The 27,898-nt window shown below is 43.1% G+C and overlaps 1 protein-coding gene across 1 annotated transcript; it reads left to right on the top strand.

Moving 5' to 3' along the window:
* Positions 1-1,488: 1,488 nt before the first annotated feature.
* Positions 1,489-27,237, top strand: eeig1b (estrogen-induced osteoclastogenesis regulator 1b; the record flags this gene model as incomplete). Its single annotated transcript, XM_083982939.1, has 12 exons — positions 1,489-1,610; positions 1,985-2,250; positions 20,351-20,471; positions 20,566-20,595; positions 22,189-22,305; positions 22,390-22,436; positions 22,604-22,764; positions 22,874-22,975; positions 25,315-25,531; positions 26,836-26,957; positions 27,042-27,108; positions 27,192-27,237. The coding sequence occupies exons 2-12, from the start codon at positions 2,105-2,107 to the stop codon at positions 27,235-27,237; spliced, it is 1,176 nt and encodes a 391-aa protein (XP_083839065.1). The 5' UTR covers positions 1,489-1,610; positions 1,985-2,104.
* Between the last annotated feature and the right edge of the window lie 661 nt (positions 27,238-27,898).

Genomic DNA, 27,898 nt, shown 5'->3' with positions numbered 1-27,898 from the left:
TTTTAAGTCACAGACGCAGAGAAGAGTTGCCGATGAGAAGATAATTTTTACTTTTTACAGCCTGTCATGAGCTGACAACCGGTTTGTGTTCCTCTAACACAGATTTGATACTGAGATGAGGTCTGTAGTGCAGAGGTGCGGACGTTGTCACCCTGGTGCTGGCTCAGCGTCGAATATCTTCAAGTCATTGTGCAGATAACTCTGAAAGAAAAGATGTCAGTGTTTTGTTTTTGTTTTGTTTTTTAAAGCAGGACTCAGCTTCAGTCAGTGTGCAGTCTGCACCCTGTCTTCAATAAACTGAAGAAACACCAGTGGTTGTGTTTTCTGCACCATTCACAATCCGCCACAAGAGGTCGATGTGTGTTCACAAGTTGGCGCATCACAGTCATGTGTTACTTTGATGGTGTTTTAGTGACCTAGGCAGGTGACAAAGTAAAGGAGAGAAACACAACAAATACACATGCACTCTGTGGGATGTCCCTTTAAAGGTCCCTTTCAGTATAAAGGTAGATTTCCATGTGTAGTGTGATGATAAAGCAGGTCTATGTTCTATATCAATACTATGAAAGGATCAAAGTTCTGAAGACAATCTGAAGTCTAAGTACAGGTGCATGAAACTGAGCCTTAAAACCAGGCGTTATGACTACTGTAACTTTGTGATGTCACTAAAGCAACAAAACCAAGAAGAGATCATCAGAGCCTCTTCTCTACTGATTGGCTGACACCACCCTGTTGTAACTAGAGCACCAGAGAAATGCCTGAGAGAGGAGATGTAATACTACCATCCAAACACACCCCTGTTACTTAAAATGATTTATTTCACCCTGTTACATCACGAACAGTCAAACTCGCTGACCCTCGGTCATTGAGCTGTGGCCCACTGCAGGGAGGTGCAGTATGTCATCTAATAGGTATACCCATGAAATATGTATACCCATAAAATGTATATACCCTATCTAGATTTATTTAAGATATTTATGGATTGATTTACAGAGGCTACAGAGGCTCACAACCACAACATGTTCAATATATATACACATAATATGTCCCAATGCATTCTAACATAAAAGGTTTTTCATTAGTAAACATACACATCTTTTTTTTTTATATAAGCATTAAACATATCAATATATATTGATGGGTTTTGAAATGGAAATATACTTACATAACAATATAAGCTTGTACGCAAATATGTGCATTCATGTGCTATACTTTTTTTTAATAGGTTCCACATCATTTACATGTCACCTATTGTTATTTTTTTTTAACATAGCCTATAACGTACATACAACCTTACTTCATTTGCATATCTATTTAATATGCAGTGATCCAGCATAAATATGGACACATCCAATTTCGTATATGGGATAGTTTCCTTTGTCAGTGCCTGCGCCTCTTCCTCATTCACCTCTGCTCAGACTTTGTGGACGGCCCCTAACTCGGCCCCTGAAGTGAGACGTTCAGGGAGCCGCTGGAACTGTCGATGAACTCCAGTGAAGAGGGAAAACTTGGTAAAGATGCACCGAAAGTAACAAACTGTCAAGCAGCCGGACTCCAGCTCTCCGCAGCCCAACTGTTCGACCCAAACTGAGGAGTATCAGACCGGGGAGGTGAGGTTTTAGTGGTTTTGGTGGGTTTGTGGGTTTTGTCGGAGAAAAGCTCGGTGGTTGACTCGCCGAGTTTCGTTGTTTGCGTGGCAGCTGTCTGCACCGGGAGAGTCCAGTCATGTCAGAGCAGAGACCAGGAGAGTTTGTTAAGAAAAAAGAAAGAAAAGAAAAAACGGATAACTCATTTAGCACGACTAATATCTGAAATAACATGTCGGCGGTTTGTCATGTGTTTATAATGTGAGTTATCCTTACGGAGCGCACGAGCCTACAGCTGTCATTGCTGCACAAACCTCTGCATGCAAATGAAATTAAAGCACAGTTAACACAGCGGCACAGTATTTATAACAGTCTTCTTTTTCTGTTTTGTGTTCCAGGTCTAAACAACTCTTCAGAAATGATTCACCGTAAGACAAAGAAGGATTTTTAAACCAAACACAACGTATTTATTCATAGTTTTCTTCTTTCATTCATTGGCGCTCCAGTGACCGAGGACAATGACTTTTTTAATGAAAAAGAACAAGTTCAAGTTTCAAGTGTATTTCACACTGGAGGAGCTGACGGCGGTGCCGTTTGTCAACGGGGTGCTGTTCTGTAAGATCCGACTCAAAGACGGTGGAGACTTCGCTGTGACGTCATCCAGGTATTTGGACCACCCGTCACTTCCGCGTTCAAAGCCACTCAAACGTGTTTCATGCTCTCCACAGTAACTTCGATTACCTCCACTGATCTTACACGTCTCTGCAAAGGTTTCTACATTCAGAAAAGGGCGTTAGGGGTTTGGGGGGGTTATAACCCTACCCAAAAAATTGTATCCAGCCAATATAACTGGTCATAATTGGTCAAGCCCACATTCTGCTCAGAAACATAAGGATAAGAGGCGATGAACAAGGCCAACAATTTTAAACAGTTGGTTCATCATATGAAAGGAGAAAAAACACTGTCCAAATCATATCAATGTTTATCATTCATTCTCTTAAATTAACTGGTGGATAGTTTGCTAGTGGCTGGAGGTAAAGCTTGGGGAGGATGCAACAGAAATGCACAGGTAGAATTGACCTGATCTGAGTGAGAACTGATCACCTTTTCTCTCTGATTCAGATTTGGTCTTTGTATTGTATTAATGACAAGATGTGGTGCTATGTTCATAGCTGCCTAAAATCACAAATTGTGTCATTAGTTCATCTACCTGTTAAGAAATAGCTACAGTTGCAAGTGGTGTTAAGATAAATTAATAATCCATAAGCATTACTCCTTTCAGAATTCTTCTTCTCTGGAGGAGGGTCTGGTGAGCGAGACTAGATTTTATAGACTGACTGTGCTGCAGTGGATTCACCTGTTTGATGTTGGTTTCTATGGAACATCTGTTATGACATCCGCATTCAGACGTCACTTATGTGCATCTTGATATGACAGAAAATAAGGTCTTTACTCGTCAATTTATTTAAGACGACAAAAACTGTGGTGTTTCTTAAGCCGTTAAATTTGGTTATTTGGGTTATACCATTAAATCAATTTCTTGTGGGAAAGAACCATATAGGGAAGACCTTTTTCTCTCCATGGGCGATCCTATATAAACCTCAAGAGGAAATACATTCCCAGCTCAATTAACCTATAAATAGTTGTTGGGAAACAATATTGATTTATGGTGATATTATCACCATCTGCATTTTCTGGCCATTTCCCATATTAATGGACACACCCATTTAAATGGACTAAACCAAATTCGAAATCACAGCTGACACCTGACAGGTACACAGCTCAAACCTCAACCAAATGTAAAGAGCCATCATGATCAACATTACAGATAAGAAGGGTGGTATATGTTTTCAATAGACCCAAGCTTTTCTGGAAATGCCTGAGACGTTCAAAATCAATACCCACACGCAGCATTTTTAGTTGTGTTTAGATGAAGACGTTATTTTCTGTCATTTTAAAATGCCCAAATTTGATGTCATAATGTGGACATTAGAAAAGACATTGTGGATCCATAGTGCTGAGACGGAGCTGTGGTTGGTGACAGCTGTAAAACCGGTCTCAATCTGCAACTCTTGCAGTTCAGCCTTTAGCAGACTGTGTGTTATTTCACTCTCATGACTCCTGGGAAAGTTGCCTCAGCTCCACCCACACTGTACTGTAGTATATTCACACTGGGAGCCTCCCTGTTAACACAACTGGCTGTAGCTGCTCTGTGGCAGAGTGTTGAGGGTTTGTGCTTTGCTCAAGGGCTCCTGGACAAAACTGTCCAGGAGGGTCAGGACCAGAAATCATTCACTCTGCTGCTTTGATTCAAACTGGCAATGTCACAGTCCCAGTCAGAATCTCTTATGTCTATGATCCTGGGGTTATATATTTTTTGCAGTAGGGAAGTGACAGTTCTATTAATGAGAACATTGGTATTATAACATTTGTTCATTTTGTAGTTTGGCTGAACTAACCCTTTAATTATCAGCAATTAGTGGATTAAAAGTTTGATGGCCACCACCCTCCATCCATTACTGTATCTATAAACTGTATGAGTAAGCTGAGGGCAAGTGCCACGGCATGTCATCAGCTTCAAAGAATAACACGTCAGCCCTGAAGGACCACACCAAGAGTTGAGCTCTATGTCTCAGCCCATTTAAGAATACAAACATAGTTGCTCTGTACAGAAGTCAACTTTCACTGGTTTAAACATTTAAACCAGTGAAAGTTGACTTATGTGAATTTATTTTGTCAACAGAGTGACAAGAGATAGAATAATTTAACTCAACTATTTCTATAATTTTTTATTTGTAATATAGTATTACAGATAATCACACAGTTATTGAAATAGCTAACACTACAGCAGACAAACTCTTACTTTCTTGGACTTTGCTGCTCCAGTTCTTCTTTGGTGGACAACTGGAAACGGAGCAGAACAAGGAAAACATGGCTAGTCAATAGTTGACAGTGGTCTTTTTTAGCAGCTATATAATTTTGAAAATTGAACATCTACATTAAGTGGGCTACTGCAGTTTTTACTGATACAATATAATGGATGCATTAAAGAAGATGATGATAATGCCAAAGTAAGATCATCTGTGACCCATAACTTCCAAAAGAGCAGTAACAGAGTTGCTGGCTCTCAGTGACTATCTGTACAGAGTCAGCAGGATAATACAGAGCAGTGTCATCTGCATAAAGATGAAATTTCAACAATTCAGTGCAGAAACAGTATTCTTATTACACATAGTTAACAGAAGTGGACCTCATCACTGTGTCACATCCTCTGTTACTGGTTTAACCCAGACGAGTCTAGACCAGATATATCTGAATAATTTGTAAGCGGTGTAAAAGGAGAAACAGTGTCATGATTAGCTCTAAATCCAAAACTCAGCAAAAGTTCCAGGACTTTTGCCTGATTTCTTAACACTTAAAAAGCATTCGGGTGAACACCGTAAAACTGGTTTTAACTGCAACTCTTGCAGTTCAGGCTTTATCACACTGTTGTTTTACCCTCATGTCTCCGGGGGAAAGTTGCCTCAGCTCCACCCTGCCATTGCACAGTCACACTGGGAGCAACTCCCTGTTGCTGCTCCGAGTACGCCGAGGGTATGTGTGCTTTGCTCAAGGGCTCCTGGACAGAATTATTGAGACTGTGAGGAGCAGAAATCCTCCTCTTTGCTCAGATTCAAACTGCCAGTCTCACAGTCTCAGCTGGATATCAGTTTAATGTTACAATTCTACAAATCTGATTCATCAGCAGATTAATTTCTGGAGTCAGTGGTTGGCAGCAGAGTTCTCACAGGCCAGACAATTACAACCCGACCCGGCCTGACCCGTGGGTGTTGAAGCCCGGACCCGATGCAGCCTTACTAACCAGCGTTATTTCTCAGCCCGAACCTGAACCAAACCCTTTTTAATCATCGCCAAAATGAACAGTGCCGATTCAGTGCATTTCACAATAAACAACACACATTATAACCAGCAAGAAGATGTTTTATGAAAAAAAAAAAAAAAAAAAACTCTAGTTGGCAGCTACAAATACATCATCAATAGCAGATGGAATGCGAGGTAAAAACAGGGCAGATATGACAAGTCAGTCACCATGGTGGACAGTGGTGGGACAGTGGGATGATTTGCTCTGACTTTGAACTGAAGAGAACTCTCTCTCTCTGCAGCGTTGATGTAGAAAAGGGAAGTGTGACCAGTCTAGTCTGCTCTCAGCGAGTTTGCCCTCCTGTCTGTTCTCTGCATGTACTGTTCAGTGTCTGACTAGTCTGCACCATAGGAAGGATCAGACTTTCAATGCTTTGCAGACGTTACAGTTAAGAATGTATCGTTGGTGTTCAATCCCTGAGAATAGAAATAATAGAACTTGAATTTGTCTCATATCAGATGAGTCAAACTAACATCAGAGCCATGTAGACCACATATGGTGATCTATCATGATTTATGTTCATAATGACATGTAGGGAATAATATGGATGGGAAGTCAAAGTGGATGAATGGTCTATGGTCTATAGACTGTTAGCTTGCTCTCTCTTGTAAAAACTGTAAAAACTGTCAATTTCTGTTTGTATTCAGCTCGGTTTCACATCACTGAAAGATTCCACTATACCTTGGTCAAGTGTAATGACTCCTGCTACGCAATCATCCTTCCTCTCTGTACATTGATGTGCTGATATCACTGCTACACAGATAGCACCCAACTGTACATTTGACATTTATAGTAGTTATAGTATTTTTCGCTTCATTACCTCATAACAACTACAGCCTTATTTAGCGGTCTCTACATAAAGATTCAGAACTATGTTTCACATCCTCATGCAAATGGCTCATGCTTCACATGAACGTTGATGTTAGTGATAAACTATGTTTATTTGAGATATGCCCAACATTTGACTCTGTCTTACATCACGAGCAGCTGTGACACAGGAGGGAGAGTGGGTCGTCCACTAGTTACAGGGTCGATGGGTCCTCCTGTCCACATGTCCAAGTGCCCTGAGGCAACGGACTGAACCTAGCCCATTTAGTTGAGTGATAGAGCTGCATATAGATGTCTATAGCAAAGATGTGTGTGGCACTGTGACTAGTAGTAGTAGGTGACTAGAAAACTGAAATGCAGTTAATTCCATTTTTAGACCATTTACCACCTTAAGGCTGTTATATACTTGCCGCTTGTGTACACAATGCGGCGTGTCTGTGCATATACTTGCTGCAGCACTATGCAGCCAAAACGCACAATACTGGTGGTCTCTCCACTTGGGGCAGACAACAGAAATATGACCTGGAAATCGTTAAAAGCCGTCTATTTTTACAGACATGCCTGTCACTATGTAGTGGTGTGGTTGTGGAAACATCACAGAGATGCGGTATAGTTCCAGTTGAACGTCTGTCAGCCTCTCTTCAAAACAGGCCTGTTCGTTAATCGTTTTAAAATCGTAATCGCAATTATTTAGTTAGGGGGCGTTGCGTGTCATAGTGGTTAGAGCGGGCGCCCCATGTATAGAGGCATAGTCCTCGCTGCAGTCGGCCCTGGTTCGAGTCCCGCGTTGGGCGCCATTTACTGCATGTCATTCCCTCTCTCTCTGCCTCCCCGTTTCCTGTCTGTCTCAACTGTACTATCTATAAAGGCATAAATGCCCAAAAAATATACTTAAAAAAAAATATATATATATATATATTTAGTTAGGACGGTGTTAAAAACGTGAAATCGTAATATCGATTTTTTTTGCTCTAACTAGCGTAATTACGGTAGCCCCCTGACAGACTTTATTATTAGACTCCAGGTCTATTTTAAAGGACACAAACAGCACACTTATAATTGGAAATCGGTTTTTGAAAGAAGAACATTTTATTTTTGGGCAAAATCAAACTTGAAAAGTTTCCAACATGAGATGTGTGGCCAACTGGCCGACGCATCAAACAAACGCAGGTCAAGCGTGGAAGCCATGATGCGGTCGCGTTTGCGTTGTTTGCAGCAAGTAAATTACAGCCCTAGACACCTGCTAAAGAAGCTGTGCACTGTTCTATGACCAGTTTCTGACACACACGTATATCCACAGCAGCTGTTGTTTGATTAATGGCTGGATTAGGACGGTGGTCCCCATCCACAGGGCACTGGACCAGCACCAGGCCAAGATACAACAATAACCTGATGGTAGGCTGCTATTATCTCTGTGCAGTAATTGCAGACCCATCGAACTTGATGCACCAACTGACCCCCCCCCCCTCAACAACCAGACTGTGGAAACTGTGCCTTTCCTAAATGGATTCATGGTGCTAAAGAGGTTGGGAACCACTGGGTTAGGACATTTTGATTGTTAATGTGTGTCTGCTTATGTAAGTGTGTGTGTGTGTGTGTGTGTGTGTGTGTGTGTGTGTGTGTGTGTGTGTGTGTGTGTGTGTGTGTGTGTGTGTGTGTGTGTGTGTGTGTGTGTGTGTGTGTGTGTGTGTGTGTCTGTGTGTGTCTGTGTGTGTGTGCCTGTGTGCGTGTCAGGCTCATTTGCATCTCTCTCTCATTCCTCAGATTCTTCCACCAGAAAAAAAGACAGAGTGACCAATAGAAGGAGACGATTTTGTAACCCACACACATTCGTTGTAGAACACACGCACACACATGAATATACACCTGATCACCAGTGACTGTAGTTAGAGTCAAAGTTGTGATGAAGAATCATCAAACATGAAGCATTTACAAATCAGTGATTGTTTGCTGTTGCTGGTAAAGCTCAAAGCTGAGTGTGCAGGCGTGTTTTTATCTGTTGTCTTCGAGCATTGTGGGTAAATGTTCCATAATCAAACTGAATTTACATTTCACTCAGCCTCACATTTGCTATTTCATCCATTTACCTGCTTTCATGCACCTTTATTATTTGTTCATAAAAGCAAAAAGTGAATACACTGGGGAAATCCCCCTCAAAAACGTGATTTGTCGACTGGATCAGGACTGTGGGTCCAGCCCTGGAGTAATAAATGTTGCTGACTGACTTACAGGCTGCTTGGGAACTGCAAGGAAGATGAGAAGCACTTCCAGTACAGTAAGCCTCGCCTCCAGCAAATAATCCACTTTCATTACTTGTATCGTTATTACTAAAGGAGGCAGAGGAAGAACTGGACATAAAACACACCGAGCAGAGAGATCAGGAGAGAGAGAGAGAGAGAGAGAGAGAGAGAGAGAGAGAGCCTACTATAGCATCAAAAGCTCACTATACAAATTCAATCCTCCAATTACAATTTGGCTAAAATTATTTAACAGTATAATAAAACCCATACTTATGTATGGAAGTGAAGTGTGGGGCCCTCTAATGACACAGAGGCACACCTCGTGGGACACAACACCCACAGAGAAATTTAATCTTCAGTTCTGCAAAGAAATCCTCAAGGTCCATAGAAACTGTCCAAATCATGCATGTAGAGCAGAGCTGGGACACTTCCCTCTCTCTCTACACATGATTAAAAGGTCAATTAAGTTTCAGGTGCACTTAGCACAAGCTGATCCTGACTCCTATAACCACAGAGCCTTTCTCTGTAACAGCCTCTGCCCAGAGACAGACCCCCTGAGTAACACCAGAGAAACCTACCACCTCAAAATCGAAGACCTCCAAAATCTCTCCAAAACTCACCTAATATCAATCGACAAAGATAACAAAATAAATTATATTAACAATTGGAAAAATGAAATTAAAACCATCAACAAATTGGAATGTTATCGCTCACTGGATAGAGAATACTCTCCAGCACAATATCTAATAAGTGTACAAAATCCCAAACAAAAACACACATTGGCAATGTACAGGCTCTCTGACCATCAACTAGAGGTGGAAAAAGGTCGGCATAAGAAAGAGTGGAAGCCCAGAGAACTAAGAACATGTAAACACTGTTCTTCAGGAGAAACAGAAACTGAGGCCCATTTTCTCCTCTCCTGCCCTCTGTACCAAAGTGAGAGAGAGGTGTTCATACAAAAGATAACTGCAGCAGATCCATCATACCAAGGGAAAACAGGTGACGATCTGTTAAAAGTATTTCTGGGAGAAGATCCACAATTTGCTAAATTAGCTGCACAATATGTAACATTCTGCCACGATACTAGAAAAGTACACGAATGCTGATCAGAACCACTATTGATGTCATTTAATATTGTTGTTGCTTTTTATTATCATTTGTTACTATCAGAACCATTATTGATGTCACTTAATATTGTTATCATTTTTTTAATTTTTTTTTATTATCATTTGTTACTCCCATCACTTAAGAACAATATGTGTATGTTTTATATAGTATATAACAACTTGCAACAGTCTAATGATGCCCAATCTTACCACACATATTTATTTTTTGTTTCATGTGATGTAGACTATGTATAAGAGAGAGAGAGAACTTGATCAGCACACACATGCATGCTCTCACACACGCATAGGGTAAATCATTTTATGTATATTTGTATTTATTTGTATATTGTTGTATATATTCATGAGTTGTACTGTGTCATTGATTACTAATGCTTTGGCAACATAGTTCTTTTAACTGTCATGCCAATAAAGCGAATTTGAATTGAATTGAATTGAATTGAGAGAGAGAGAGAGAGAGAGAGAGAGAGAGAGAGAGAGAGAGAGAGGTAAATAAGGAGTAAACTGTTTTGATTCCCAAACGGATGCTGTGAGCTGGGAGAGACTAAATAAGAAAGATAGTCTATCTTTGGCTGGGTGCCTCGATAGCTCATCTGGTGGAGAGGACGTCATTTGGGCTTAGTCCATGACCCGGTGTCCCAAGTTTGAGTCCAACCTTTGGTTCTTTGCTGCAAGGAAAATCCCTGAAAAAAGAAAGAGAAACTTTTTCTCTTCTACAGTGAATGCAGCTGAAGTCACAGCTCAATCTTTGTCTTTGATCAAAAATGTAAAATCAGGATTTGACACATGGTCCAGCTGTAAACAAGGTCGTCTTGTTTCTTCTCATCTGAGGTGAAAAAGTTGTTAATAAAAACAAAATGATGTGCAGTAATCATCAAGGTTCAAGTGATAGCAGCAGCTCTGTGGAGTGATGATGATGAGGAGGAGGCTGGAGCCTTCCTCATATTAATGTTTTATCATTATGGAGCTCTTCTGATGACCTTGTCTTGTTTTGTCTTCTTCTGTGTTTGTTTGATGGCAGCCACAGGAGAATAAGCAACATCAGCTGTTTGTCTCAATGAGCCCATGTCTTAATATTGATATGTAAAAGATTGTCACAAGCTCTCCTATATTTAGATGGGAGCTTAACGCTCACTGCTTCAGCCAGTAGTGAGTGACACATGGAGGCTGTGGCAGCAGGTGCTCCTGCAGTTAACTGGAGGTTTTTCAAGACTGTTGAAGATAGTAAAGTGTCTATTTAACAGATGATGCGATCATATTTTTCTGTCTGGTGTCTTTAATCAGACAGAGTAGTTGTTGCTCAGGAGGTAGAGTGGATCATCCACTAATCAGAAGGTTAGTGGTTCCATCCCAGCTTCTTCAGTCCACATGTGAAACTGTCTGAACCCCAAAGATACTGAGCTCTAAAACGGCCCCTCATGTAAATGTGTGTGTGTGTGTGTGTGTGTGTTCTTGTACAGCTACACATGTGAGGACCAGTTTGAGTGTTAAACCATCAGAGTGAGGATATTTTGGCCGGTCCTCACTTCCAAGGGCTGTTTGAGGGTTAAGACTTTATAATAAGTAGATTATTATAATTAGGTTTAAGTTACCGGTAGGTTAAGAGTAAGGGTTAAGGTTAGGCATTTGTTTTGGATGGTTAAGGTTAGGGAAAGCACAATATGAGTAGGGGAAAGTGATGTTTGAATGTGACAAGTCTAAAATACTTTGAGTCCGACTAGACACGCTCTGTATAAATGCTATGATAACTGTTATTTGCAGACAAAGCAGATGTGGAAGTGGGTGGAGTTGGTGTTACACTCCTGTAGGCACAGAATGATGCTGTTTACATACAGATACAGGGGCCAGCAAAGGTATCTATCGGTTGAGGATGAAACACAACAGCTGTAGTTTTCCATGGTAGAATCCCCTGAAGTAGCTGAATGAGTTTGAATCATCCTGTTCTGGGAATCAACACTGAATGTCAGTGTTGATGTGAACACTGACGCTGGAGAGTTCGAGAACTATGAGGTTGAGTCTCAGTTTTGTAGTTAAAGGGATAGTTCACCCAAAATTGAAATTTCTCATTACTCATTATCTACTCACCCTCATGTGGACTAAGGGCTGGGAGAAGTTTCAGAGTCCTCCGTGGCTTCTCTGAGTTACAGGGGGTCTCGGCGTAGCAGTGCATGTCCATATAACGGTTGCAAATGGATACCAACTGTCTTCGTAACAAAAAGACACACCAAAAAACCTCCAAATACCTTCATGCTGCTCGTATGTAATGTCCGTCTTGTATTGAACCCCCGAAATGCGAAATTGTCCAGAAAAAAATTAAATAAGTCTATATTTCAAGCTTGTTTTATAGCGGAAGCTCGTCTTCCCGGTTCGTCAAATTTGACGAACCAGGGTCTGTCCTCTTCCCAGTTTGTCCAAATTTGACGAACCGGGAAGAGGATCTTCGAGAAGCTTCCGCTATACAAAACAAGCTTGAAATATAGACTTATTTAATTTTTTTCGGGACAATTTCACATTTCAGGGCTTCAATACAAGACGGTCGGACATTACATACGAGCAGCATGGAGGTATTTGGATGTTTTTTGGTGTGTCTTTTTGTTACGAAGACAGTTGGTATCCATTTGCACTGCTATGCCGAGACCCCCTGTAACTCAGAGAAGCCACGGATAACTCTGAAACTTCTCCCAGCCCTTAGTCGACATGAGGGTGAGTAGATAATGAGTGAAATTTCAATTTTGGGTGAACTATCCCTTTAAGACTCACTGGATGTGGATGACGGATGTGATTCACCTCGGTGAGGTCACATCGCACCGACTGCAGAGACATGCCTTCATCTGAGAGCGTCTTCTGGGAAAACGTGGAGTGGTCCAGTCCCACGGAGAGCTCCGAGTCATCAGTAATCTGTGTCTACAGACCTGCTGAGGGGGTCTGGAGGGTTTGGGCTCCTGTTCAGGATGTCAACATTTTATTAGCTCTGTTTTTGTGCAATTACAGAAGAACCAACCATCTCACAATTATTTCTGTTTAAATGTGACTAACTGAGCATGTATTGGTCAGTATGGGATGAGAAAGAGAGGCCCTGCTTGTGTCTACCTGTCGTACAATGGTGTGTTTGTGGAGGTAGGTTGGGCTGTAAGAAAAGAAGTGGCAGAACCTGTCTGACCGTTTGTGTGTCTCTCAGGTGTGTTGTCAGAGTAACACACAGGTCGCCTTCTGGTATGAGGGGGGAAAACAAAGAAAAAAGTTGAATAAAACACCGGTTAAGGTGATCTGCTGCCTCTTTTTCACATGACAAATCAGCGCTTCATTTCTGTTCTTTAGTTTGAAGTGGGCGGGGCTCAGGTGGAAAACGTGTGATGTCACCTGCGTATGTGCACCAATCAGAGTGAGCCAATATTTTAATCAAAAAAAGCATTTGCCCCGCCCACACGGTCCCAAACATCACAGTCGGATCATGATCGGAAAATACTGTCACTGTTTCCCCTCCTCATGCTACCATGACAACATCAACAGCTCATTGATGTCGACCCCTCCCTTCCCCTCTTATTGTCATAGTCAGATTAACTAGTGAAAACAGGAACAGTGTCATGTTCATTTGCATATAGAGTGGAGAAGTGAGGATGTTAATGCCAGGTGTGTTATTTTTGCCTATTTTATTTTGAAGTCTCTTACTTTGTCTGTTTTATTTTCTGCTCCAGTTTCACCTGTCTCCCCTCCTGACTTTCTTGTACTGTTAGACAGAGATCAAAAAGTCCAAACGATCTCCTTTCCTAACCATGTCTCAATGAAAACCATCATGAGGTCAAAGAAAGATGTGAGAGACAAAGGAAAATAATCTGACTGTATCGCAACACATCAGCTGTTCAGCTGTTCAGTTTAGGTCACAGTAAACGTGATACTTGCTCCTCTTCTGTTGGTGGCCTGTCCAACTCCTGTCCCTGGTTCCCAGTCTGTGGCCAGACTGATGGTTGAGACCCAGTCTTCAGGTCTCCATCTCAACCTCCATTGAGGCCCTTATCACATCCAGGCTGATTGAATCTACTGCAGCTTCCCTCCTCGTCTGTCCAGCCTCTTGGGACCAGCTTCATGTACAGTACAGCCCAGTCCTCTTGCCTGGCCTCTGGGCCTCCTGTCTGTCTGGCCCTCAGGATGTGCACCAGTGAACCCCAGATCCCACCTAAGCCTAGCATTTTCGTCTTTAGTAATGGATTAACGTAGTGGCCAAATCTATAACTGAGCAGTGAAGTCGGCCATCTGATGTTGTACCATATACCATCATAACCATCACAAACCATTACAGCTGAACCAAAATGAGACGTTCTGTGCTGTGAAGGACTTCCACTCTGTGTCTCAGCTGTGCTGTCCTTACTTGGTGCTTTGCAAAGGTGACAGAAACTGAAGAAACTTTTTTTTTAGTTTTAAAGCTCATTGTTTTAACATTTGTACTGTTATGTGTGGCGTTATGGGTGGTTGGGCCAGACCTGAGCCCATCCTAAATGACAGGGTGAGGGTCATATTTTCTTTACTTTTATTTTTAATTATTAAAATTAACATTTAAATTCAGAATAAAGACTAAAAAAATGTCCCCCTTTATATATAAAAAAAGAAAGTTAAACAGTTTAACAGGAGAGAGAGCGGCGTACCCCGCTGTCAAAGCTCGTCTCAACAGAAATGGTGTGTGCTTTCAAGGCAATATAGAGACAAACGAGTCAGGCAGGAATCAAATCCAACTCCACACATGTTAGTATTAATTTCTGTATTAAGTGGCCCATCCAAAATTACTCTGGCCCATCCAAAACTGAAGTCCTGGCGCCGCGCCCGGTTAACACTGTAATCCAGGATTGTTTGCTGCTGTATTAGTTTCATTGTCAGCACAATATGAATCTTCTTAAAACTACAGTGTGATAGTGTTGTTTTAGTCTATACATGCTTGTACATAATAAAACAAATGAAAGCAGCCGGTTTAAGGTGACTGTGCTGTGGGGCCGGTCTACCACTCTTCCCACATTGTGACATCTCATTCCACAGAACCAGCATGTGGGACTATCTGGGATCAGTGAGGCAGCAGGGCTGTGTGTGTCTCTGAGTGTTTCCTCTAACATGAGCTGAGCTGGAGCAGATAACATCAGTGTTTAAGAGCCAAGTCAAGACAAGCCCGGCACACTGATGGTCTGAGTGTGTAATGTTGGAAGGTTTAGTAAAACCACGGTGACTTTATTTCCCTGGTGATACCGCTGTGGTATGAGCTGGAACACCTCACCTTTACTTTACCTGTGGGGGTCGTGGCGGGAGCAGCCAGGTCACACAAAGTATAGTCGTTCCTCTCTTTAGGAATGATTTCCAGCTCCTGAGGCATCCTGAGATTCCTTCCCAAACCAGACTAGTCTCCAGTGTGTTCTGGGTTGCCCCACCTGGCTGGTACACACATAAAGAGTTTCTAAATCTCAAAACCCTACACATGAAGATAAAAAATCTTTGATTGAACAGTTTTGATTGTGTTGTGTGTGGTGTGCTACGATATTCCAAATACAGCACACCACACCCATAAAGATTTGTCTGATGACACAGAATCTCGTCCCCCACACCTCAAATCTCATGTGATCAAACGTGATCTGACGTACGAAGACCCATAGGTGCTCGAAACGTTGTTGTTTATTAATAAAAAAAATTGGGAGCTCGGTGACTCAGGATTGTCGGCTCCCCCCCCCCCCCCACTTTTGATTGAAACATTTACAATTGTTGGAGCTGACAATTGTAAATACTGAACATGTTTAATATTTACGATCGTCAGTCCTGACCGTTTTCCAAGACGATTGTCAGGAGAATTTAACTCTTAACACACCACACACACACTACAGGAGAATCCCATAAAATAATCTTAAGAGCCTAAAATAATCGGGGGAAAATCAGGGCAAAATCGGCCAGATTATCTTTATGTGTGTGGTAGGTGACCTGCTACCAGACAAACCTAGCACCACGCCCCAACTCTTTCAAATCAGCCCTAGAATCACCTTTTTCTCCATGACCTTTCCTAATTAGTCATTTAGTTCTCTCCTTTTTTTACTGTAAAGCAACTATGGGTGTTTTGAAAGGAGCTATATAAATTGAAGTTAATATTTTTAGAAGACCTCCACTGGAAGCCCAGGTTCCTTGGCCAAAACCCTGACAAGTTCAAACGGCTTCTTTCAACATGGAAGCAAGAGGGCGGCTGGACTCTGAGCTTCCTCTGGATGTCAGAGCTCCTCATCCTCTCTCTCTGTCTTTATAAAGCCGAGCCCAGACACTCTGCAGAGGAAACTCATTAGTGTCTGCAGTCTCATTCTCTTGGCCACGAGCCAGAGCTCAAAGATCGATCGGTAAATCAAAAGCTTTGCCTTCAGACTCGGCTGCATCTTCACCACAACAGCACATCCTGGGCGGCATGGTGGTGCAGTGTTGCCTGTTAGCAAGAAGGTTCTGGGTTCAGTTCCCTGCACAAGCCCTATGTGGCTCCTCTCTGCGTTCGTCAGGTTCCTCCTACCAGAGATATGCACTAATAAATTGCTCATAGGTCTGAATGAAGTTGTTTGTCTGTATATGTCAGCCCTGTGCTGGTGACCTGTACCCCACCCTCACCCTCATGTCAGCAGGGATTTGTTCCAGCAAGGATAAGCCAAGGCAAGTTTATATGTGAAGCCGCATGTTTACAAACAGTTTGTCTCAAAGGGCAACACAGCATCATTACAACATCCTCTGCCCTTAGAGCCTCACATCGACTGTGGAAAAACTCCAGGAAAGCCCTTAACGGGAAAAAAATTGGAGAAACCTCAGGGTGAGAGACAGAGGAGGGATCCCTCACTCAGGACGGGCAGACGTCCAATAGATGTTGTATACAGAGAAGAAAACTGTTTACAACATGGAATATGGAAAAACTTGTAGATGTGGATAGTTCAGTCAAGAGGAGCTGAAGAAGGCAGCTTCTGGTGGGCAGGCTGGGCCATGTACAGGGAGAGCAGCCAGCTTAATGGGAATCAGTAGATCACATTGTAGATAAAGATCCCTGTCCTCTAATGTGCTACTCGACATAACCAAGTGATATTTAGTGTCCATGGAGGAGCTCCATCTTTTTGAACATAATATATTCTTCTCAGCATGTTATACTGATGTAACGGAGGTCCGCAGGTATAGTCACAGTCACGAGGTACAGTACCAGTAAGGAGAAGTGACAGACAGCGTGTGGTGGTTAGCGCTACTGAAGTTAAACTCACTCACCCATAAAAGACGTGCTAACCCACGTGCCAAGTGGCCATTGGCCTCTTGGTGAAACGGTTAGCATCGTTGCCTGCGGTGCGGGAGACCGCAGTTTGAAACCCGCTCAGGGCAAGTCACAGAACAACGTCGGTCACACTGATACAGTATACAAGATAAAGCACCCTTTCCTGCTTGATATAGTTTGTTATTATATTATACATGAGTTATTGAGAACATGCTCCTCTGCCGCAGTGCCAACACTCCCTATGACACCAGGTGTCAAATATCACACAGTCACTGTGATAATCTGTACATGTCATGTCTTAATAAAACTGAGGACCATTAATCTGAAAGCATCCCATAGCCACAGGCTAACAGGAACATGAAAACAGAAAAAAAGACAAAACCAAGTTTGATGGAGATCCTGGATTTTCCTCTTGATCTTCACTCCCCTCAATGAAAATAAAACTGTAGCCTAATTCTTTAAAGGTGTTCAGAAATGGCTGTTTGTCCTTCCACAAGTTTCTATGAGTTTACAGGAGTAAGGAAAACTAATTTGATTGGGCGTTATCGAGCGGGCAGGATATTCAATGTAACAATGTTAGGGGCGGGACCGGACGGGGCACAGTGTTTGGAAGGAATTTGATTGGATGTTGTCCAGCTCAGTGCGTGTGTGTTTAGCTGACATAGCTAACTGTTAGCTAGATACGTTCTAGCTTGCTAACTTAGCTAGCTAGGCTAAGTGATGGACCGCAGGGATCTGGAGGAGGAGAGTGAGGGATGGAGGAGAGTTTGTGTCGGTGGTGGTGGACGAGTCTCCTCGCTTTTCTCAGACGTTTAATTGACGGACGACAGATCCAATATCATTGGCTGATGAGTCGTGAGCAACGTGACGCATAATTCACGCGCCCGCATTATCAGGTGCGAACTGCCACTTTCACCCCAGATTTACTTGAAAATATAATTTTGTACAAAGTTTGGGCTACATCGTCTGATAGATGAGATTACACTAATTTTAAGACCCATAGTGGGCTCAAATTCAATTTTATTTTCTGAAATCCTTTAAAATATGTTTGTTATGAGAATAAAAACCAGTTCAGGGAAGGTACAGGGCAGTGCTAATAATGTGTGACATACAATAAGTCACCGTAACAACATGTCTAGACATTTTCATGGTGAACAGAATAAAAACACATTTCACATGACGTCTCAGCCGCGTGTAAACGGCACCAGTCCACTGAGTATTTCAAGATGTTTCCTGAACCAGTTTTGTGCAGATATGAAGAAATCTACAAAAAACCTCCTTCACCCGGCCTCCCACTGCTTTGCATACAGGAGTAATGTGACTTAATGGCATCTGATGCACAGGCAGTGATAAATCCTTGCAGGGGAGGAGTTCATCACCAGTTCAGCCTTGTCATGAAATATACAATCTTAATACAAACTGCCTGCAGCTTCACGTACAGTACTTTATCAGATCCGCTCAGTGCACCATAAAAATCATCAGAGACAAGCGGAGGGGAGATGTCCAGCACCGCACTACATGCAGGCAAACACCAAGTCTGTTTTCAATCTGCACAGTCAGTGGAAAACCCCTGAGCTCGGTCTGATGTGTCACAGATGAGATCATCTGGACCCTCACACTGCACAGACTTCATGTTTTCTACCCAGAGGCGGAGGTTCAGCCTGTGATCGATATCATTCCCCATGTTTATGTAGATGTATGTTAATATGACCTTTGAGGCCTTTCTGCTGCGAGGTAGTTTCCTGACTTTCACATGTCTCTTGGGCTTCAGCTTCACAGGATCACAACACCCCAATAGAGACCATGATGAATCATCCATAGTTTGATCAGATTACACCTCAGATTCATATTCTTCTGTTCAGGGGATGGGGATAATAATTTAATCCTGGAATCTGATACCATCCCAGGCCGCCACCACCTGATTCACGCAAACCACCAAGACTGAGTTAGGTTGGTACCTACTGCTGTTAGAGTGCAAAATAATAGAGCAAAGGCTTCACTTTCAGTTGTACGCCGTCCTCACTTTGTTGACACGTCAACTGAATAACATTTGCCCACAGTACACGCACCTTTTTCTGTTTGTTTTCCCTACAAAATAAAAGTTTCTGTTCTGCTGCAATAGGCCTAATCTGTACTCAAATCACATAAACTGAAATTATGTTAACTGCATTATGCAGGTGAATTCTATTCAATTTCATTTACTACTACACTGTTAAATGTGCACATTTAAATAGACCCCGAGAAGTTTGCTTTTGGTTATAAAAGAGTCTCATATTAATGTGGATGAATCTACATTACCCACTTGTTAATGGGTCCATTTTCGATAAATATATTGTTTTGTCTTTATAGTTATTTTGATATTATTATTTAGTGGTCGACTCGCCCAGCATTTCCCAGTTCGGTTTCCCGGACGCTGCCCGGCGGGTCACGGGAATAACGCCGGCGGATCACTAGTTGGCATTGTTTATGGTCGGAACTACGACGGTATCTGATCGTCGTCAACCTCCGACTTTCGTTCTTGATCAATGAAAACATTCTTGGCAAATGTTTTCGCTTTCGTCCGTCTTGCGCCGGTCCAAGAATTTCACCGTGTGCAGAGGCTCATGGGAAATGTAGTGTTAAAACACTTCACTTTCTGAAACTCCTCGTAGTCCCTTTTAAATGTTTAGGTGGATGGCAGGTTACACCACCATCCACCTAAACTTGAGACCAATCCTATTTGTAATCTAACAGGAACCAGACCACTTATAAATTTGACCACTGTGTGCATCTGGTTGAAGAGGTATCCAGTTTATAAAATACAAAAAAATGGGACTATCCAACAAGTAATCTAGGTGAATATTGAGTTTATGGCTATGTATGAGACCTCTAAAACTCACTAGGAATATGGCAGGCAATTCTGAATGAGAGAGGAGGGGGTGTTTGTCTTTTCCCTGCTATTGTTCCTGCTCAGTGTGAGCTTCAGAGAGGCGGATAGCCTAATGAGCCACACGACAGTTTATTTAAAAATCAAGCGGAACCGGGGCCGTGCCAGTTGGTCCAGACTCTCGGTGATCGATCGCCAAGTGGGCCAGGTCGGCGACCAGGCCATCGGGACGTGTCCTAGTGCTCCCGATTGCCAGTCCGCCACTGCTTCAGTCTGATGAAATGTGATGCAGTCTGTTGACCTGGTTCATCTCCCAGGAAGGGATGCAACCACGGGGCCCCAGTGAACGGAGCAGGAGGAGCCTCAGGCTGCAGGGGCCCCGGAGGTAGACAGACCCCGAGGAACATGCAGAGGATTATCATTAGCATTATTATGTCTCAGGGGTTGTTGAGCTCTTTGTTTACACATAGCGTTTACCTGTGTATGTGCCTTCCAGATAATCTAACCTGTGTGTGTGTGTGTGTGTCTGCAGGGAGGAGGTGCAGCAGAACTGTGTTCGATGGAGGAAGAAGTTTTCCTTTGTGTGTAAAATGAGCGCTAACCCAATCACCGGCGTCTTGGACCCGTGCTACTGCAGGATCTCTGTACGCAAGGTGAACTACAAATCCCAGCAGCCCCCTCTCCTCGCTTGTCTGTTCCAGGTGCTGAGCCCGCATCTCACAGTTTATCACTCTCTGTTTTTTCCAGGAGCTGAAAGGAGGAAAAACCTTCTCGAAGGTGAGTTAATTCTCTGATGATGTGAAGAGCAGCTGCTTTAAATATATCGACGCTAATGTTTAACCAGCTCATAAAGAGCTGCTTCCTCTGTGCACCAGAGATTTACAGTCCCTGATGGTAAAAACCTGTTAAACACCAACCATGTCAACATCTTGTCTTTTGAAGTATCAGCTGTTTGCAGCTGTGATAAACTGTTGCTGCTCGGTCACCTCTCACCTGGTCACAGGGGTGACTCAGGCTCAGGTGGATCACATGGTTCCTCCAGGTGCTCCGCTGTGTGTTCAGTGTGTTGTTGCCTCAGGCCTGTTTCTGTACTGGCTGCTACCATGAGTAACTAATCCCCTCTTTGTACCAAAGTTATCAGGTTTAAACTGTTTTTCTTAATATGTGTAAACCCACTAAGGCGCAGCAGGAAGGTTTAAGATTGGTATTTAATGGGTGAATTTGTAACGTGTTGATACAATGTGCTTCACAGCCAGAGAGGCTGATGGTGTATGATTAACCAGACTGAGAGTGGAGCTAAAGCCAGTGACGCCTACAGGCCGCAGCGTTCATTACAGTCAACAACATGATGAGGAGGAGGAGGAGGAGGAGGGGGAAGAAGGAGTTGAAGAAGGAGGAGGAGGAGGATGAGGAGGAGGAGACAGAGAAGGAGTAGAAGAAGAGGAGGAGGGGGAGGAGGAGGAGGAGGAGAAGAAGAAAGAGGAAAAGAAGAAGGAGAAGGAGGAGGAGAATGAGATGAAGAAGAAGGAGGGGGAGAAGGAGAAGAAGGAGAAAGAGGGGGAGGGGGAGAAGGAGAAGTAGAAGGAGCAGGAGAAGGAGAGGAAGGAGTAAAAGAAGGAGAAAGAGGAGGAGGAGGAGGAGGAGGAGAAGTAGAAGTAGAAGGAGGAGGAGAAGGGGGAGGAGAAGGAGTAGTAGAAGAAGGAGTTGAATAAGAAGAGAGAGGAGGAGAAGAAGAAGAAGAAGGATGAGGATGAGGAGGAGGAGGAGAGGAGAGGAGAGGAGAGGAGGAGGAGGAGGAGGAGGAGGAGGAGGAGGAGGAGGAGGAGGAGGAGGAGGAGGAGGAGGAGGAGGAGGAGGAGGAGGAGGAGGAGGAGGAGTCTGGCTCCAGACCTGTGAGTCAGTGAGATGCTGGTCTCTGGTCAGTCATGGTTGTTTCCAGTCAGTCAGGTCACAGGAGACGGGACTAAGAATCAGGATGTCATCATGCTGAGCCTCATCCAGAAAAATGAAGCTTTATTATAATGAAGTCCTATGAATAATCCTACATCATCAACTGGAGTGTGAGTGAGGCAGTTGAATAGAAATCCTTCTAACGAGTCAGATGAATGAGCTTTGTAGGACAAAAATTACAATCCACAACAGCAAAGAATTGAATGACCTTTTTACATCCACTGGAAGCACAGATGGAGGAAAAGTACATTAATTGGAACAATAATGGAAACAAAGAGTTAAGAAACCAGCACTAACACACTCACTGTGGCCTCTCAGGAGGGAAACACTGCAGATATAATGAGTGAGAAGGTTGACGGAGGTCTCACCTGATTCACTGGTTTTAACCTGAAACTATCTGTATTGTTTTGGTGTCTCCAGTTAGGTTTCGCTGATCTGAATATTGCAGAGTTTGCTGGATCCGGCTCCACAGTTCGCTGCTGCATCCTGGAGGGTTACGACACCAAAAACACTAGACAGGACAACTCTATCCTCAAGGCATGACACACACACCCACACACACCCACACAAACACACTGATTAGCACTAAGATTGATTATCACATCTATGTTTTTTTTACAGGTGACGATTGGCATGACTCTCCTGTCTGGGGATCCCTGCTTTAAAACGTGAGTTCCTCTTTGGGTTTTCAGTCTGTCTACAATAACATTTCTTGCACAGCTGTAACACAGACTGTTGTTTTCTGCTTCTGTGACTCTAACCTCACAGTATTTTTTCCTTTGGTTTAAAAAACAAACCTTTTGAAATACTTTCTGTCCTTTGTTTTGACCTCCAGGCCCCCCAGCACAGCCAAATCTATCTCCACGGGGGACCAGGACCCCACCCTGCAGCTGGACTGCAAGGGAGAGAGCACCGACGCCACACTGCAGCCACTAGGGGGCATCAAGGAGGGAGCCCGCGCCTTCAAACCCCGACAGTCGTCAGTACGGAGCTCAGGTAACGGCTCAGCTTCAGCAGATGAATCAGCGACTACAGGGTGATCGCATCATACTTGATGACACTTATTCATTCAGTATGTATCGTATTGACCTTGTCCCGACTGCAGGGCTGCCCGAGGAGGGGGAGAGTGTCTCCAGCCCAGAGGAGGTCTTTCACACTGGTCACTTCCGCAGCTCCAGCTACGCCAGTCAGCACAGCAAGATATCAGGTCAGAGCTGCTCATTTCCTCCTGCTGCCTTCACACGTCTTACTTCCTCCTGCCGAGAGCGGGGAGGGAGGCGCTGTGAGAGCGCTGACACCAGATCTGACCTGTGGTGAATGCAACGCAGTGCTACTGTGCATCATCCAGAGGCTCCATGAGGCTGCACTGGGAAATGTCCATAACTGACCAATAGCCTCAGATATCCTCAAAGCTCTCAGAGCACTAGTGTCACTATGGTTCTCTCATTACTATAGGCAGTGTTGGGCAGGTTACTTTTAAAGGGATGGTTCACCCAAAATTGAAATTTCACTCATTATCTACTCACCCTCATGTCGACTAAGGGCTGGGAGAAGTTTCAGAGTCCTCCGTGGCTTCTCTGAGTTACAGGGGGTCTCGGCGTAGCAGTGCATGTCCATATAACGGTTGCAAATGGATACCAACTGTCTTCGTAACAAAAAGACACACCAAAAAACATCCAAATACCTCCATGCTACTCGTATGTAATGTCCGTCTTGTATTGAAGCCCCGAAATTCTTCGTTCGCCCAAATTTGACGAACCGGGAAGAGGAGCTTCGTGAAGCTTCCACTACAAAACAAGCTTGAAAAATAGACTTATTTAATTTTTTTCGGGACAATTTCGCATTTCGGGGCAAGATATGAGAATTTTCCATTTTGGGTGAACTATCCCTTTAAAAAGGAATTAGTTATAGTTACTCGTTACTTTTTCCCAAAAAATAACTATTGTGTTACTTTTTTTAAATAAAATATGTCAAATTACTTGGACTCGCCCCCCTAACCTCCCGTTTATCTGGAACTAACCAACTCACTCAGTATTCCGCAGCGTCACGGAGCCTGCCTGTGCCGAGGAATACTGCAGTGAGTTAGTTCCAGATAAACGTCTTTTGTCCAACTAGTTGATGGCCTGACAAAAATGTGTATGTAACATACACTTTAACTAGTGTATTATTTTGTGACGGGACTTCTTGAGTCTTAAGCATTTTATTGTCAGTTAGTTATATTTTTCTTGTGCTCAGACAATGAAATCAAGAATGATGTTACATGCTTGCCAGGTAAAACCATTCTTGATTTCATTGTCTGAACACAAGAAAAATAGAACTAATATATATGAGAAGACAAAATTAACATAATTAATCATTTTATTGTCAGTTATGGTGTATAACGGGGTTATAACAGAGGAAACAGTGAGTTTTTTGATTACTCATTACTGAAAAAAGTAACGCCATTTGTAACGCTGTTATTTTACAACGCCATTATTCCCATCTCTGATTATAGGTTATCTGGTTTGTGGTAATTAATGTGCACCACCAAACCACAATATCAGTTGGGGGGCTGTATGGCTGGATGGGTTGAGTGGCCCCCCTGTGTGCAGGTGCTGTGGTCCTCGCTGCAGCCGGCCTCGGTTCAAATCCTGAATCTGGTGGGCCTTCGCTGCATGTCATTCCCCCTCTCTCTGCCTCCCCATTTCCTGTCTCTCTCAACTATCCTATCAATTAAAGGCAAAAAATATACTCAAAAATATACTTAAAAAAACAAAACATAAGAAGGATGTGTCCTGACTGATGACTGGATCATAAGGTCTGATTTAAAACTAAAACTACTAAAACTAAAAGTGTCTCCATAGCCTGTTGGCATTTAACTGGTGACTCGTGTCTGTTGTGTTGTTATGTATGTAAACACTGGACTAGGCCCATTGGAAATTTGATCTGATTTTAAATATGGTATTTGTTCTGCTCGTTAGTCTGAGAAGATGAAGCTACAAATACATGATGTCAGTAATACACTATGACTACAGCACATCAACTCATCTCAATAAGCTATAACTGAAAACGCACACTTCAAAAAAAAAGTTTTATTAGATTTTTAATAGATATTACAGATTAGATATCAAGTGTATATTTTTGTATATTAGATGACAGCACTGTCCGGTAACCTGCACCAAGCTGAGTAGCAGTAGATAGTCCTCAGGAGTCTAGAGTTGAAACTCATGGTATTCTCTGTACTGAGAAACAGTTTGTATCATCAGACATCCTGCAGTCTCTACAACAGGACTGTGATCCACTGCAGACCTCGAACCCCTGAGGAGAGAGGAAGAAAGAAAGAGAAGAAAATAATGAAAATTAATCAGGAGCAGAAAGAAGAAAAGAGAGATAGAGAGAGAGAGAGAGAGGAGGAATGAGGGTTAACTGGGGCCACATTAATGACTCCAGCTCGGTCCGTCCATCACACTCAGTCTGCTTCATTCTCTGTTGTGGTTTAACTTTTGGCCACAGAGACACAGTGACATCTGCTGCACATCATCAGATAACTCTCCTCTCCTCCTCCAGGCTACAGCACAGGTCACTCTCGCTGCTCCAGCCTGACTGACCTCAGTCACCATAGAAACGCCTCCTCCAGCAGCAGCACCTCCTGCGGTGGCGCCGCCCACCCCGCCCAGCCGCCTCCCTCCACCCCCACCGAGCATCACAGACAAGCAACTCCTACCAAGCCAGACAGGCCCCCTCCGCCCTCTGCAGCCGCCCTCATGTCCAACAGGTCCTCCAGGTAGGTACACACACACACACACACACACACACACGCACACACACACACACACCTGAGCTGCTCCCCGTCCTGGATGTGTGCCACTGTGACGGTCTGAGAGGAGTTTCAGGATGTAACACTGATGTAAATCTTTAAATCTCAGATGTACAAAGTGAAGTTTATTTCTATCCGTGAGGCAGAGAAGCTTCTTGTCCTCTCCATCAGTATACGTTACCATGGTTTCAGTAGCAAACGCATGGATCTATTAACGCTGGCTTTTAACAATGGATGTCCATTTGTGTGATACCCATTGTTAAAAGCTGGCGTGATGAGCCATGTGTTTTACAGATTTTCAATGAATTTTCAATGCATTTACCGCGACTACTGAAACCATGGAAATGTAACATACAATTCCACCAGAAGAGCAAAACCAGCTTATGTTTTTGACATTTGGAAACAGGTGGATAGAAATAAAAGTGTGTCAGCCCACCCCGTGGTCTTGAGTCACCTAAAGACTAAAGAATAAAGTCTGTATAAACTATGATGCAACACAACTTGATGAGCCTGCTCCAAGTGCAAACCAAATCCAGATGCCTCACCCCTCTCCGACATCCAGCTGTCAACCAGATGGTGTGCAGGGGTCACGACTGAATCAGCTGGGGTGACGCTGAGCCGACAGCTAGCTAACTATGATGACAACCTCCTGTCACACAAAGTGACCACGCCCCCTGTTATCTATGACTTAAAACCTTAATAAACTGTAAACAGCTGCTTTCTATAAACAGTTGTTATGCAGGAAGAAGTTAGCTATAGAGACAAATATTGTATTGTACCAGGCTGGACTGTTGGATATTTTAACATGAGAGTCTATGGGGACTGTCGAGGGTCTTTCTATCAACATTTCAATGTTTAAAGGGATAGTTCACCCAAAATTCAAATTTCACTCATTATCTACTCACCCTCATGTCGACTAAGAGCTGTGAGAATTTTCAGTGTCCTCCGTTCCTTCTCTGAGTTACGGGGGGGTCGGCGCAGCAGTATTTGTCCATCTAATAAAAATGAGATGTGATGATTTTAGAATACAAGTCAAACATGCACATGTTATGATGAATAAAGTAAAATATGATAATGTGGCATCGACAGCTTTTACATGACAAATGTGAGATGTTAATGGGATTTGTTGGCAGTGAGAAAACCAGTGATTGTAATATGATGATTGTATAAAGCAGAGACTTCATCTGCCTTCCGCTGCTGCTGAGTGTCGCTGTGTATCAGATCTGAATCCTCTCTTGTTTGTGTTGTCGCTGTGTCTCATCCAACATCAGGAGGAAGAAGGACACTGTGCAGAGGCAGCACAGCTGTGTGGAGGACACTCGCATCGACGCGGACGACATCGTGGAGAAGATCGTCCAGAGTCAAAACTTCTCTGACAGCAGCAACAACGAAGGTTGGACACAGTTTCTTTTAAGTTTCAGCAGGACCAATGTGCATCACTGTCTGAACTCCTCCTCCTCTGTTCCTCTGCCCTCAGACAGCAACTTGAGACTGTTTGTCAGTAAGGACGGGACCACAGCCCTCAGTGGGACGCTGGCCAACAGGTACAGCACACGTCTACGTCACAACGTGTCTGTTTACCGACTCATCGCTCTGTCTGAATGACGCTGTGTTTGTGTTTTCTCAGAGGAACGCCGGGTGTGTTTGAGCCGGTCGTCATCGAGACTCACTAACAGACGCGTGAACTCATCTCCAGCCACATCAGTGTGTTAATGACTCTGATTGTCTGCGACTGTGCATGTGCACAAAGCTCAGTGTAAGACTACTATGATATAGATATTGAGCCTTTCTGGTTTATTTACCCGGTGGTTGATGGTGAGTTTAACCCAGTTACTGTATTTTCTCAAATAGAAGAGGGGGTTCTGTTTTACCTCAGAAAGAGCAGGGACTTTATTTCTTATTTAAAGAAAAACAAAAAAACAGCTTTAGTCTGTTTTACATTTAAACACTTCTAACAATACAGTAGTTCCTCTCCTGTTGAGGCTTTTATTGTGAAACTTCTAGAGGAAATGTATCAGTGCATCAGCTCAGCCCTGCAGCCAGGTGAAATCAGTGGGAATTCATGAATTAATCAGTGCAAAACATGCAGGATTCAACACTTACAATCAGGCACAGGCGTTAATCATTCACAATCTAAATTTATAGAAAGTTTTGAACCTAAATCAAGTTATGTATAAATGACATTAGTTGTCACTCAGGAGCAGTGTTAGCACGAGGCTGCTGCTGTGTGTTGATACTGAGGTGTCCCACAAATACTTCACTTCATTCTTTACATTGATTTATTGTGAGGACACTGACCCCTTGGCAGTTTTAGCATCATTTGCAGTGTTTGCA

Source organism: Trachurus trachurus, assembly GCF_905171665.1.
Source record: "Trachurus trachurus genome assembly, chromosome: 12".
Taxonomy (NCBI): domain Eukaryota; kingdom Metazoa; phylum Chordata; class Actinopteri; order Carangiformes; family Carangidae; genus Trachurus; species Trachurus trachurus.
This window is presented reverse-complemented; position numbering and strand designations above follow the sequence as displayed.